The 14,875-nt window shown below is 37.9% G+C and overlaps 1 protein-coding gene across 5 annotated transcripts in view; it reads right to left on the reverse strand.

Annotated features, from left to right (window-relative positions):
• ndrg4 (NDRG family member 4) overlaps nt 1-13,171 on the reverse strand; it is a 36,214-nt gene extending 23,043 nt beyond the window's left edge. The window contains exons 1-4 of one of the 5 annotated variants that reach the window (XM_048157998.1): nt 13,019-13,161; nt 11,486-11,559; nt 3,738-3,828; nt 2,905-3,039 (exon numbers count right to left, since the gene is read on the reverse strand). In XM_048157998.1, coding sequence (XP_048013955.1) covers nt 2,905-3,039; nt 3,738-3,828; nt 11,486-11,559 — 300 coding nt within the window. In that variant the 5' untranslated portion in view covers nt 13,019-13,161. Of the gene's footprint in view, nt 1-2,904; nt 3,040-3,737; nt 3,829-11,485; nt 11,560-13,018 lie in introns of all 5 variants that reach the window. The other 4 variants (XM_048157999.1, XM_048158000.1, XM_048158001.1 and 1 more) reach the window with 4 other exon arrangements.
• Between the last annotated feature and the right edge of the window lie 1,704 nt (nt 13,172-14,875).

Below are 14,875 nucleotides of genomic sequence, written 5' to 3' on the forward strand. Positions count from 1 at the left end.
AAAACATGCAAGCTGAGCTTGCATCACTGCTAATATGAAGCCTGTTTAACTCCATTATACGTTAAAGTATAATGGTTAAGTGTTATGATGGCCCGAGCTGGTCCAACCAATTCATGAGTAAAGACACTGTTTAAACACAACATGCTAAGGAAATAAAGGTGAAATGGGTACACAAATGTTGTAAAAGAACAGCTTGAGAACAGGACAGCATCTCCTTGCCAGACAATTGTATCCCTACAGTCACTATAGGAATAACATAAAAATCCATCTCATTTTTCTGAAAAGGCAAGGAAACATGAGTTAGCACAATCTACATTAGATATGAACAAAGCATCCATTTTGGAAAAGCAAGTATCACTTATAAAGTGATTCTTTTGCAGATTGGCAGAAGCTGGAATAAACCCACAAACCTAAAGAAAGAGTTTAGTGCATGCAGTTAGAGCTGTTGGCAGCAGAAAAGCAAAAGCAGCTTTAATGTCGGACCAGCAGGTGTCACTCCTTTTCAGGGTTAAAACTCTAATGCAGTACCTCAGAAGTGCAAAAGGGGGCAGCCTTATGGGTAAACAACTGTGCTTCTTGAGGAACTGAAACTTATGACATTACGGTATATAAAGCTTTGTTCACATTGCACATAAATCTGATTTGTGTTTCTAATACCATCCTGAGCAATGTCATTTTGCAAGTGATCTATTTGTTTAGACAGTGAGGTCAATAGCCAGCATATCTGCATATGTTGCCATAGTAATGATGTAGGTGTCAGTACAATGCTAAGAGACAAGAGAGTCTGAACTACATTTTGGCTGTCCATCATGATATCATTACAAAATATTCAGAGCCATAACTGTATTATTTACACAGTTATGCATATGTTGTGTACAAGATCAATAAGTTGTTCATCCAGTCACTATATAGTGAATGCTGAATGTTAATATAAATTAGTGAATTCAGAATTCAGTATGCCGTTACAGTCATGTTGGCAAAAAAATCCAATTTAACCAACAAAATCCTGAATGAATCTGTGAAAATCAGTGAGATTAATCTGTAAAAGTCAGATTTCATGTGACGTTCTGAAGTCCTGACTGCAAACTACTGATTTGACTCGGATAAGCTAAAAAAAAAGACTTGCTGTCTGTCTGAACAAAGCCTAAGTGTTATTCACAAATCTGACTTTTTGCTTGTTTTTATAGTATTATCATGTGCCACATTGACACATTTAAAGGATTAGTTCACTTTCAAATGAAAATTAGCCCAAGCTTTACTCACCCTCAAGCCATCGTAGGTGTATATGACTTTATTTTTCTGATGAACACAATCAGAGATATTTTAATAAATATCCTGACGCTTTATAATGGCAGTGATCAGGAGTCACGAGTATGAGCTGAAGAAAGTGCTTCCATCCACATCCATCCATCATAAACATATTCCACACGGCTCCAGAGGGTTTCCTTCTGAAGCGAAGGGATGCGTTTGTGTGGGAAAAAAATCCATATTAACAAGTTATGAAGTAAAATATCTAGCTTCCGAAGTAAAAATGAAAAAATATCCATATTTAACAAGATATGAAAATGTCTACCTTCCGAAGTAAAAATGAAAAAATATCCATATTTAACAAGTTATGAAGTAAAATATCTACCTTCTGAAGTAAAAATTTAAAAATATACATATTTAACAAGTTATGAAGTAAAATATCTACCTTCCGAAGTAAAAATTAAAAAATATACATATTTAACAAGTTATGAAGTAAAATATCTACCTTTCGAAGTAAAAATTAAAAAATATACATATTTAACAAGTTATGAAGTAAAATATCTACCTTCCGAAGTAAAAATTAAAAAATATACATATTTAACAAGTTATGAAGTAAAATATCTACCTTCCGAAATAAAAATTAAAAAATATACATATTTAACAAGTTATGAAGTAAAATATCTACCTTCCGAAGTAAAAATTAAAAAATATACATATTTAACAAGTTATGAAGTAAAATATCTACCTTCCGAAGTAAAAATTAAAAAAATACATATTTAACAAGTTATGAAGTAAAATATCTACCTTCCGAAGTAAAAATTAAAAAATATACATATTTAACAAGTTATGAAGTAAAATATCTACCTTCCGAAGTAAAAATTAAAAAATATACATATTTAACAAGATATGAAGTAAAATATCCAGCTTCCGAAGTTACGGAGAAAGTGTAAACTGGCGTTGCATCAGTTACACTTTTACCGTAAGTTAAATAGGGAAGGCGTAGGACGTAGCGTAAGCTTTTAGAACTGCAAGAGTTTCACACTTTCTTCGTACGTTGAATACAGAAAGCAGTCTGGCGGAAGGAAGCTAGATATTTTACTTCATAACTCGTTGAATACGGATATTTTTTACACAAACTCATCACTTCACTTCAGAAGGACTTTATTAACCCCCCTGGAGCCATGTGGAGTACACGTTTATGATGGATGGATGTGGATGGAGGCACTTTCTTCAACTTATACTCATTGATCCTCGCTCACTGCCATTATAAAGCTCAAATGCATCAGGATATTTATTAATATATCTCCGATTGTGTTCATCAGAAAGAAGAAAGTCATATACACCTAGGATGGCTTGAGGGTGAGTAAAGCTTGGGCTAATTTTCATTTGAAAGTGAACTAATCCTTTAATCTATTGAGTATTGTTTAAAATGATGCTATTGCAGTGTGCATGAATAGATACATTGTGCCAAAAAGAACATTTCTATGTTGTACACATCACAGCATGTGAAACCTATTGGGTTTTGGGGTAGAGATTTGGGTAGAGAGAAAATATCAGGCCTTGTTTGGTCTTTTCTAACAGGTAACTAAGAACTTGACAGAAATTAGTATTCCTCGGTTGGAAGGGTGGACATGGTCTGTGCGGTAATCAGCCTACCGGGAAGTACCCGCTGGTCCGACGCCGCGTCAGGCCGAGCCAGTGTCGGGCGATGGCATGCCAGCGTTTTGGGGGGCGAGCCATTTGGGGGGAGGGCGTAGCAGAGGGCAGCGCGTGCACACACTGTCCTTTAGCCTGCCACATCACACATAGACACAAACACTAGTTACAGCACACTACAGTAGACAGTGCCCTCTATGAGATCGGAGGACAAGGGTTTGGTGGCGGAGGTGAGAAGCTGAAGAAACAATAATGATATGTATGAATGATACTGTGTGATAATCTGGGAAAATAAGCATCAGACACAAAATCAAAAAGAAAAAAAAAAGGTATCTAAGAATTTATATAATTACTGGCATGGAAAATCACAATTTTAGAGCTTTTTAATGACTGTGGGAACCCAATGCATTTGATTGGTTTTGTGCATTGATTTAATCAGGTAAGGGGTAAAAATTACAGTAGATTGCATTATTAATAAATGGATTTCAGGTGTACTAGTATAACTCAAATATCTATTATTAACTGTGCTCTTTTATGAATATCAGAATACTTCTAAAGAAAAGCAAGAAAGTAGTACACCCTTTGTTGCCAGTGTCCCAAATTTTCATTTATTTCTACTGGAATTAAAGACATGTTATGCTTTTCATTTCACATTAGCTTTACACATATGTGTGGATTAAGATGAAATGCAGTATTTGGTGAGCATAGATAAATCCTTTATCATGTACACACACATCCAATTTTTGTACTCTTGCCTAAAAACAGGGGGACATTTTTAACTGGTGTACTATATTTAGCTATGCGCACACACGCTTACTCACACACATACTCACCATCTCTGGTTCCTGTCCCCTGGATTCTGGCAGTAGCGGTTTCTCTTCAGTGAACTGCTGATCCTTCATGCCAGCCATCCTGGAGAGCAACCTGCAATCACCATGGCAACACACACACCTGAGATTAACAAGGCTATTCGACAGCAAACCATAATCCAATCAAATCCATCTTGCTGCTCCAATATTGAAATATTACCCACACCACCATTGCTCAAACCACGTATACAGTTCATACCAGCTTAAAGACCCCATGATAAAACTTTTTTTTTTTGGCTTTTACTCCATGTCTTTTAGCTTTGAGGTCATCAATATTGTAGTGCACTTCTAAAAGTTGAATAAATTAACTAGATGTATAACTTTAAAATGTACAGATTTTTTTTTTCTTCTAGCAAAACAGATCACAAATGTTGATGACTCATCCTGCACAGAGGTGGAAAGTCCAGGGGTCAGAAAGTAAAAGTCCTGCCATATTTTTATTCCACCCACTGAAGCATTAATGAGATAAATAAGTGTTTAATTGAGTGATGATTGACCATTATTGAAGACACCTGATGACAACAAGCAGAATCACAAAAGGAGAAAATCTCAATTTTTAAGTTACCATCATGGAGATCAGGGATTGCTTTAGTTGAGCTCTTGACTCTTGGCTGTTTAATATTATATTTTGTTTGTCTGTAACTAAGTTATAACAGTCAGACAAGCAAAGTGGAAAGATGATCAGGTGGTGTTGGTTATGTTTTACATAATCATTATTTGACCTGAATCACTAAACTCATTTAGAGCCCAATCTCTGAGTTAGATTTACATTATTGATTACAGCAGCACTGTGATTCTACAGCAGGAGATCCAGCTTTTTCAACATAATCCAAAGGATTTCTCAAAAGTTTAAAAAGAAAAAACTTTTGTGTTAGGCACACACAGACATCAAGAATCAAAGTATGAATCTCGACAACCGTGACAAGCAACATAGTCTGATAAACAGATCAACTCTGAACACTAGAAAACAACCTACTACAAAGTCACATAAAAATAGCAACAACAAAAAAAAAAAAATAGTGAGAATAAAGGAAGTTACCAAGACAATTAAGCTCATAATTTATTCATGAAGCAATGCATGATTGGAGGCATGGATGAATTTTGATTGGTGGCACCCAGAATGCACTGCAACATGCTTTATTATTCTCACCACTATTGAGATTCACAGGCTGATTCTTCATGTCTGGGTCTCTAAATTAAAGATTAAATTTAAAAAAAAAAATTAGAACAACTTTTAAGAAATCCTTTGGATTATATTGAAAAAGCAGGATCTCCTGCTGTAGAATCACAGTGCTGCTGTAATCAATAATGTAAATCTAACTCAGAGATTGGGCTCTAAATGAGTTTGTTGATTCAGGTCAAATAACGATTATGTGAAAACATAACCAACACCACCTGATCATCTTTTCTCTTTGCTTGTCTGGGTGTTACAACTCAGTTATTGCAGCCAAATAAAATGTAATATTAAAAAGTCAAGGGTCAAGAGCTTAACTAAAGCAATCCCTGATCTGCATGATGGTGAATTAAAAATTGGTGATTCTGCTTGTTAACATCAGGTATCTTCAATAACGGTCAATCATCACTCAATTAATCACTTAATTATCTCATTAACTTTAACACTGCTTCAGCTGGTTGGAATAAAATTACGACAGGACTTTTACTTTCTGACCCCTGGACTTTCCACCTCTGATCCTGCACTACAGATGTTTGTCCAATCAGATGTTAATTGTAGAATCAAAATATCCCTCCCCCTTATACCACTTGTAGCCAACTGACAAGTGCCTAAGTTTATGGCTGTGACGTAACTAAAGTCTATTGATGTAACCTCTTCAATATGCCCTGCCTAAAATTCCTGTTTCAATAGGAAATATGTAACAACTGCACTTGCTAAACAATTTCCCAGGGGTCTTTAAGGTGGTCAAGCTGGGTCTTGGAACATAAGGGGCTTTCGCACCAGAGGAACCTTTTCATAGTTCCTACAACTATTGGCTGAAGTACCCTGATTTTTCCGTGTTCGTACCGCAGGAACTAGGAACGATTTTAGTTCTATGAACTCCTTTTGGGGGAACTAAATTAGCTCCTACTTCAGAGTAGGGTCTAAACTAGCACTATAGGAACTATCAGTGACGTAAGTGTACGTTGATTGTTCAAACGCATGTCAAACACCTACATAAAGCATTTTTAAAAAGCCATGTAGACATATTTACTTCACGAACATGGAAAACAGCGATAAAGGCATTTACCTGTTGTCTGCAGGGTTGTGTTCTTTTTTCCGCCTCAATGATATGTAATACTGAAAGGTGTCATAGGAGATAGCTCCACTTCAGTCACGTAAATTATGCGTTTACATTCCATCTCTGTTATCACGAAACTCACGACACACAACAAACACAACTCCGATCACGGCATCCTCCATTCACCGGTTTTTAGCGCTTGTAAATGCCGTGCTTAAAGACCCCGCTGTCGGCCGCTTCATAGTTCCTATTGTCGTGCGAATGCAACCAGGAACATGGCCCAGGGGAGAAATTTGTTCCCGGGGAACTATCCTAGTGGCTAGTTCCTAGAACTGAGTTCCTAGAACTTTTCGGTGCGAAAGCCCCTATAGCTAATCTGGTGGGCACTAGGTTGACCTCGGACCAACTGTGTGGCAGGAGAACTAAACACCTACACCAGCTTGCTTGGACCAGCTAGTAACCATGTGTCTCTTTCCACTCCCTAGTTCTCTATGGAAAACATCTATCAACACAAGCATTTGGGCACTAGCAAGGACCTTGATCCAATAAGCATTAGGATACTAATGACTCAATTACACACAACATGATTATGATATCATGTATTAAATCATATCAGCAACATCATTATTCTGATGACTTGAACTGAAGAAGACAACATTTTTCATAATTTCCTGAGCAGCTTATGCTCACTGGTAATTTCAAGGGAGTCAATGTTTCAGTACATTGCAACATCCTACAAATGGCTGCCTGCCTGGGCAGTGTACTTAATACTGAACTAGGGTGCGGATTGAGACACACCACATGTAAAACCAACTAGAAGTTGGTTTTAACTGCATTCTTTTAGCAGGGGTACTAATCTGGCTCCAAACAATATAAAACTACATGTGAGTATGGAGTTTTGTGGATTTAAAATGAGGTGGCTTTGTGAACATGGCTTGAATGTTGTTTGGTGGTTAAGTTCAGGATGACACAAAAAGGTACAAACTTGTCAGTCACCAGGAACACATGGCCAATTGTGACACTAGCTCACAGGTTGTCTCAAGATATCTGTTGATGGATGAGTCAATGTACTTTTCCATTTGGTACTTATTAAACTCCAGCTGTGTAGCTGAGGGTTGTCGGCTCATGGGAGCTCCGTCAGTGTCAGTTGATATTTCAATAACACATGCTAAGCTAACAAACACCTCCACAGTCTAGTGCTAACTTATTGGTCTCTAATAATTCTGCAAACACATAGATGAAGATTATGAAGAATGGCTTCATTTACAACCTTAATGGAAATATTGCTAGCATAAACATGTAGGCTAAGCAACAGTCGTTAACATAGTAGCATTTCTTAACATCTAACCTTCTTGCCAACCTTATAAACACACGTGCTATGAGTCTCTCATAAACAAGAACATGAGAAAAGAAAAAACAACCTAATGCAAATATTAGTGCAGATTATTGCCACCTTTACTCAAGAGATGACAGAACACTTTGACGTATCATTCTCATAAGAGTTTAACAATAACTGAGTTTAATTCAGAACACTTTAAGCCAACAGAAAAGTCATTCCACTCTTATTTCCTGTCAGTGCACAGAGCTGCATGAATCTCAAATCATGGCCAGTGTAAATCAAACCCTTGGATGTGATCGGATAGAATGATTCAAAGCCCTGCAGGGAATGATTATTTTGGTTGCATAACACCTCCCATGATGTGATTATAACAAGGTCTAGACATGACCACAATACTCTCAATTGGCCTCTCTTTCTCCCTCCCTTCCTCTCTGTCACAATCTCTACATAGATCCATCTCATCTTCCCTCCTCCCCCACATGTACTGACCTTTCTCAGATCATTATTATAATCATTAGCACTCTGTTTTGGTATACTATAATCGAGCTACATTTTTACTCTTTCTAAAGAGAACATGAGTGCTGCTTGCCAGTGGCTCCACGCAACCACCATTGTTATGTGGTTGCTAAGAGTTTTCTAGCGTGTCGCATTTGGTTGTTAACTAGCTTAAGTCAACAAAGCCCACCTCCAAGTCTCTATGCTATTCCGGTCACTGTGGCTTAGGTCCCTTATTCAACTCTTTTTTTCACACATTTTTCATATATAATTTAGGCCTGTAATATTTAAAAGTCACATTTTCTATGGGTCAACAACATTAGTGTTATCCTGTACTAAAAATTACAGTACAAGGAACTAATAAATACATTCATGTCAAAAATCAACCTGTAGCCAAATTTGTTTTTTTGTGGGTTCTGTACCCCGTCAGTGTTGCCATGGTAACCTCTAGTAATGCCAGTAGACGCCCCTGCAATCTTCAGGGAGTTGGATAACCTTTACTTTCCTTATTTTACATTTTCAAAAGCTTCACTACTAGTCCTAACTGCAATACGAGAAAAGAAAATAGAGTTTGGAATCATATGGCATATGACCCTGCCCAGTGACAAAAAAGTGTGCATGAGGGAATATGACAACGGAAAGACCAGTGGAAGAGTATTCTGTCAGACACCAAATCAATAAATCTGCTCAAAGGCAAGGGTCTGACCTGATATACAGAATCCCAGTCAATACTTGGAAACTGGGTTAGGACAATGTGTGTTTATGCTGTTCACAAAAAAACGATTACAACTAAATCTATGTTGGACGGAGTTCTAAAGGCATTCTCTGAACGCAAAACGGGTGACTAATCTTGGCACAAAGCTGTCAAGAAGCTGAGCAATACAGTCTCATTGGCATCGCTATTAGGTTATACAAGTGATCAAAGTTTTAATTAGCCTTTTGGATGCTACCAATGTCGAGGTAAATAGAAAGAACATGGCTGCTTACGCAAGGTGTAGAGAGTGCTAAGTACCACCCACATGCTGGCAGAATCAAATATGCAAATAAAAATAAATTATTTAATTTATGTCAATGTGGAGAAATGTGGGAGAAATCAGCACTTGTTGGCAAATAAACTATCCTCCTTTTACGCCCACTAAAAACTAACTTGGCTTTTATAATTGTTATGTTATGTTTCTCATAATGAATTAAGTCAGTCAAAACTTTTGTTATTGCTTGTAACTGTGCTCGTAAGAAAATTATAATAAAGTATTGATCAAAAAAAAAAAACTAACTTGGCATCATTGTTAAGTTAGTTTTCTTTGTGTTTTTATTAAATGAATGATTGTTCTAATGTGTATATATTTCACTCAAGTCCAAGATTCTTAAAAGGAACCACTTTATATGGTAAAATGTAGAGGGAGATGGAAGACGAGACAGGTTAAGCATCAACAGAAAAGATGGGCATAAAAACACAACAAGCTCACATAACCCTTATACACTAAATAGAAAGTTCCAGGAAATTTACAATCAAATACAAATGCACATGCGAGTCCAGTGGTTCCCAAACTTTTTCTGTCAGGCCACCCTTTTGTAGAGAAAATTATTTTTCAGGCATGACAACTCTCTGAGTGTTTGGTATGTTAATAGATGGATATGACAAGGTTCATATATTTGGTCTTGGCGGGACTTGCTACTGCCAATATATACACAACATGCTGCTGCTGTACAGTATGGCACACATGAATTACCCATAGCAGATCTATACAGGTGGAGCTGGGGAAGGTGGAGGGTTTCTGAAAGTGTGCTGCAACTTCTACAGCAAATGCTGACAGAGTATTTGAAGGTTGAGCAGCAAGCTCATTGGCTACTGATACAGCAGGAACCAATCAACTGTGTCCTATAGAGAATGATGTGATTGCAGGCAGATTGAGTTTAGGACCGATCAGCCTGAACTTTGTTTTTTCAAGCCCCCCCACCTACATGCACCCACATAAAGACACTCTCAGACATGACATTTTTAATGCTTTTAAAATGTCTTATGCTTCTTCAGAAATCATTCTAATATGCTGATATGCTGCTCAAGAAACATTTGTTTAAAGTTTTTACAGAAACCATTATTTTTTCAGTACTCTTTGATGAGTATGCCTGCACCCTCATAAAGACACTATCAGATATGACCTTGATTGCAAAAGTATTTAGGATTTATTTGAAACATTTATAATTAATACAGTACTACAACTTCAATGTGCTTCTCTTTGTGTTTGTGATGTGAAGTCTTTAAGTGGTATCTTAACTTGTTCAGCTTCAGTCCGAGTATTTGGAAGAGCCAGAGCTAATATTTGGAGACACACAATACACTGTGGTCTCTTCATCACCCACCATTGTACTGGTGAATCTGAAAGTGAGATATGCCTCGTCAAATTTACTCGTCTTGAAGCTGACTATACACTATCCCTTGGTCTTGCCACGCCCAATTTGAGAACCACTGCCCTAGTTCATTAGACAAATACAGAATATTTTTTTGTATTAAACTTGAGATAAAAAGCAGCTGTGGAATTCACAAAAACTTGTTGTAATCTCTGCCCCTCAGAGAGCTCACTTCACACCTCCAGTGGGATTCTGGGTAACATCCGAAGGGTCAATAACAGCTCTCTGCCCTGATAGTGTTATACCACCAGAATTAACTATGTTTCCAATCCCTCACACTGCCTCTTGTCAGGAGCTGCCCAGTGCTCCAAGCCAGGCAGACAGAAGGTGAGTTGGTATGTGGTCCTCAATAAGGCTGTTTTACCTTGGCCAAAAGTACAGTAAGCTGGCTGAACCTTTCCTTAAAACAGGTTTCTACTGTATGGATCAGTAGGAAATCAATCCAGGGATGTTAGGTGCATTTTCCTTTAAAGATTAATGGTTCCATTTTGATAAATAGCCTGCATCTAAAAGCTTTCATGAAGCAATTTTTTGATTCGGCCTGGGCTTTTATCACAGCTGCACACCTATTTAGGTCAGAATATAATACAATCAAAACCGTAATGGCTTTCTTCACTCATGTGCAGTCAAATTATTCATGGAGAATTTTCATTTATTGTAGTTCATTAACATGAAATTGATATCATGTGGCTCAGTTTATTCTAAGCTACATTGAGGGCACTGGAGGTCAAGGACTGCAGAAGGCCATTAAAGTTTTTCAGAACCCTTTTGAACAGAAAAAACATCCAAAGTACCAAAGCCACCAAAACAAAACAATGGATATCAAGGTCGACACACATCTCTCAAATAACACGTAGTTCAAGCAACAACTGATTGTAAGACATTCAAAACCTCATAATTCAGATCCCTATATATAGTAGACGTAAGACCTAAATGATAACTTTAATCTTACACATAAACCTACGTGAACGGATTGGTAATAGACTCAAGGCTGGAACAATCAACAGCTATTGGCCAGTGAATTATGAGTAATGATCTAGTGCTGAGTAATGATGGTTACTGACACTTGACCTTGTTTGGCCATTGCCCAGTGATTGGTCGACAAATCAAGATGGTCAGACACAGCAACGGGCCATGGAATTCACAAGCAAAGAGACAAACAAAAAATGAAGGGATGGATGCTATAAAAACGGAAAAGAAAGACTACAACCTCAGTTACAGGCGGAACTACGTACATTGTCTGCAGCAGGCTCTGTGGAACCGTGCAGCTAGTCTTGGACGGAAAGTTCCAGAACAATCCGGGCCCCATCTATCAGTACAAAACAAGATCCATTTGTAATTCAGCTACACACAATATTTGGTATTCAGAAAAATCTCAGATATTCAGGAAGACCCATCTGAGTCCTGTACACCAAAATGTAAACTTGTTCCAGGGCATGCGTCTTTCAAAGATATGTTTTATTGAAAAAGTTCCAGGCATTTTTTAAAAATCCTCTATAAATGACATTCTTTATATAAATCTCAAGCCAGGAGCTTCTATTAGAGTAAAGCTAACAAGCAGTTTATTGAAAAAATCTTTTTCCATGCTCAGTAGAGAACAGTTCTAACAGGGAAGGCTTTGAGGAGGTATAGGTTTTGTAAGAGTGAGAGAGAAAAGTTTTCAAGGCGTCTGTTGCATTGTTATGTAATGTAGAAATGGGGGCATCTCGTTGTCTTGCAGGGATACGTAACAACAACAAAAAAAAAGCAGCCTTGCATGAAGTTGCATCAGTAATGCCATCTCTTTTTTTACAATATTATTAGAAGTAGTCTTCAGGGGGAAAAAGTAAATTGAAGTAAATTGAATATTACTTAAAAGATTTACAAAAAAAACCCCACTCTCTTCACTTGTTTAAAAAACATGCCACTTATGAATCATCTTTGCAGCTTTAATGATCACATACATTAGTAGTTAAACTACCTCCTTGCATTTCCACCAACCTTTGAGTTACATAGATAATATGTATTTCATCTTCATGCTATGTTGTCAACCAAAGGTGTGGCAGTTGCCATTCCCAACATAAATATTCTCATCTTAAGGCACATTCTAACAACATCATCCATCACCCCTTTAAAGCTAAAAGCGTCAAGGCTTGTGATAAGTCAGTTTATCCAGCCTGGAAAGTTTCACGGCCCTCCTGGCCTCCCAATGCTAGTTGGCACCCAACCAGGTACACTGGCGTCTGATATTCTGTGAAGTGTTATTGAGATTAGAAAAACAAAAGCTGCGCTTATCTGTTATTACACAGACCCGGATACATCTCAGCACCATAGCAGATAGCATTACTCCAATGAAGGGAAAAGGACACCTGTTAATAGACTTACCCTGAATTTAAGGGGTGGTCTGGATGGACTGCCACTGGCTTGCTGTTTTTGGCAAAGCTTCCCTGTCTGACGCAGTTATTTTGCGGGGTTAATAAATTTAACCTGTCGACCACCCATTGACGCCAATGCAGAGGCTGGAACTATGAAGCGTAGCTTATGACACAAGCACTTGAATACTCTCAGCAGGGACTCTGTTTCTCTTGAGGTGGAGTCCCTCAAGGCCCATTGTTGAGGCACTTTTTGATCTGCTCTGTGGATCTGCCACATCTTCAAACACCTCGCATCGAAACAACCAAGCAGTCAACTTAACCTAACAACAGATGTCTTCTAGTTCTCTTGAATTATCTTTCTAATTTGCACCTTTCTACAACAATCACCGCAATGACTAAGGAGATCTTTCTTACCTTTGTTTAAGGACTGGGTTCCTGTTGTCGTCTTAAAGGATTCTGATGTGTTTAGCCTCTCTTTTTGTTTGCTTGTGAGTGTGTTTGAGAGCGATGCTGTCTACCCTGTGAGGGCTATGCTGTGTGAATCTCTCTACCTCTGTTCCACCCTCCCTCGTTCGCTCACTCTCCCCCTCCCTTCTTTTGCTCTATAATAAACAGAGAACACGTGTCCTCTTGGATGATGCAGCCTGAGCCATACCAACAGATGAGAGCAAGATAGAGGGAGTGAGAGAGAAAGAGCAATCACAGAGAGGGACAGAGAGATAAGAAATTTGATACAGGAGAGGACTGAAGGAAGAGCGAAGGGCAGACAGGAAGGATGGAATCAAGGAGACAGAGAGGAGAAAAAAAAACCCAGTGAGACAGGGATATTGAGTAAAGCCTGGAGGTTTAGGATGAAAGGCTGTCCAATTAGACCACAAGTAACAGCTCTGTACACGCAATTCTTACACTTTAGCAAGAAGGCATGAATTTGGCAGCATGAGCTTTTATCAAGTCAGTTTTTACTAGAAACTGTTCCCCCAGGAGATTATAAGTACATACTCATATACCCACCCAAACACTGCCATAACAAACCCACACATTTACTTATCACAGCATGATTAGAAGACACAGACACATACGCCCATGCACATGTTGGTACAGAGCACTGTTTTCTTCTTTGTACTCTTTTATAGCAATTTACTTTTTCCCCCTCAAGACTACTTCTAATGATAGTCAATTTGGTTGTATTTCAGCCTATTTTTCATCCTCTCTCTAAATCTTGGTAATTGGTAAAGGTCAGTTTTTGCTACCATATTTCTATAGTCAAATGCTGTTATAATTGGCTTATCTCATTGTATAGGGTAGTGAAGGGTTCAAGGCTTGGTCCGGTTAGCCAGTCCTATTGGTAGATATTGTACCTACAAGAAACAAAATCTTTTTTTAATTAATGGTCATTCAAAAGAAGCTGAATGTCCTGACTACTTTTTTTTGACGCAAAAAATATAAATGTTTGTGGTGGTGGTGGTGGTAATGTTTACAATGATGATACTGATAAAGATGACATTGAGGGTGATAACTGCATGTCATTTGCAAGACGCCAAGAGCACTGAATAGCAAATCAATATCCTAAAGATCACATCTAAAGAATGGAAAAACTGCAGCATGTCTTGTCTCCCCTTGCGGTCTCACTGTCTTTAAAATTCTTCAATGCGGTAACCAAGAAAGATCTTGCTGCCCATGACTAGTATGACTCAGCCAGTAGCTTCTGGGTATTGTCAGCAATTTTGAAAAGGCTATAAAACATGTCCCTGGTAATTTTGAGGGTCTTTTGCTGTCAGATAGTCCATATAACCCACTATGGAGCCACAATCAGCCATCTAAATATCATTTCACATTATCTTGTTGGCACAGTTGAAAAAAGGGGAAAAAGGTGAACATGCCAACTCACTACTCTTTTGTTCCTACTTATACCATTTTAATAATATAAAACCAAATCAAAAATGTTCTGATAGATTTTATTCGACCATGGCAGTCTCCTGTCAATATCTGAGAGATGTTAAAGCAAGCCTACAGTATTTCAGCACACTTGTTGAGTTGACTGAATGAGAGATGTCAACTCGCATTATGCTTCAGTCTGACATATTCTTTGCTGAAGGCTGCTTTCCACTCTACAACAAAAAATGTTAATACACAAGCACAAACCAGCCCTGAGTTAATATGTTTACCTTCATTAGGAATTATGGGCAAGTTATCACCACTTACTATACACAACAGTGTAGCACGTGTACATTCCTCTGTTTCATTGTTTGTTGCAAAATTAAAGACAGTCAC

The sequence above is a fragment of the Megalobrama amblycephala genome, linkage group LG15, assembly GCF_018812025.1.
Source record: "Megalobrama amblycephala isolate DHTTF-2021 linkage group LG15, ASM1881202v1, whole genome shotgun sequence".
Taxonomy (NCBI): Eukaryota; Metazoa; Chordata; class Actinopteri; order Cypriniformes; family Xenocyprididae; genus Megalobrama; species Megalobrama amblycephala.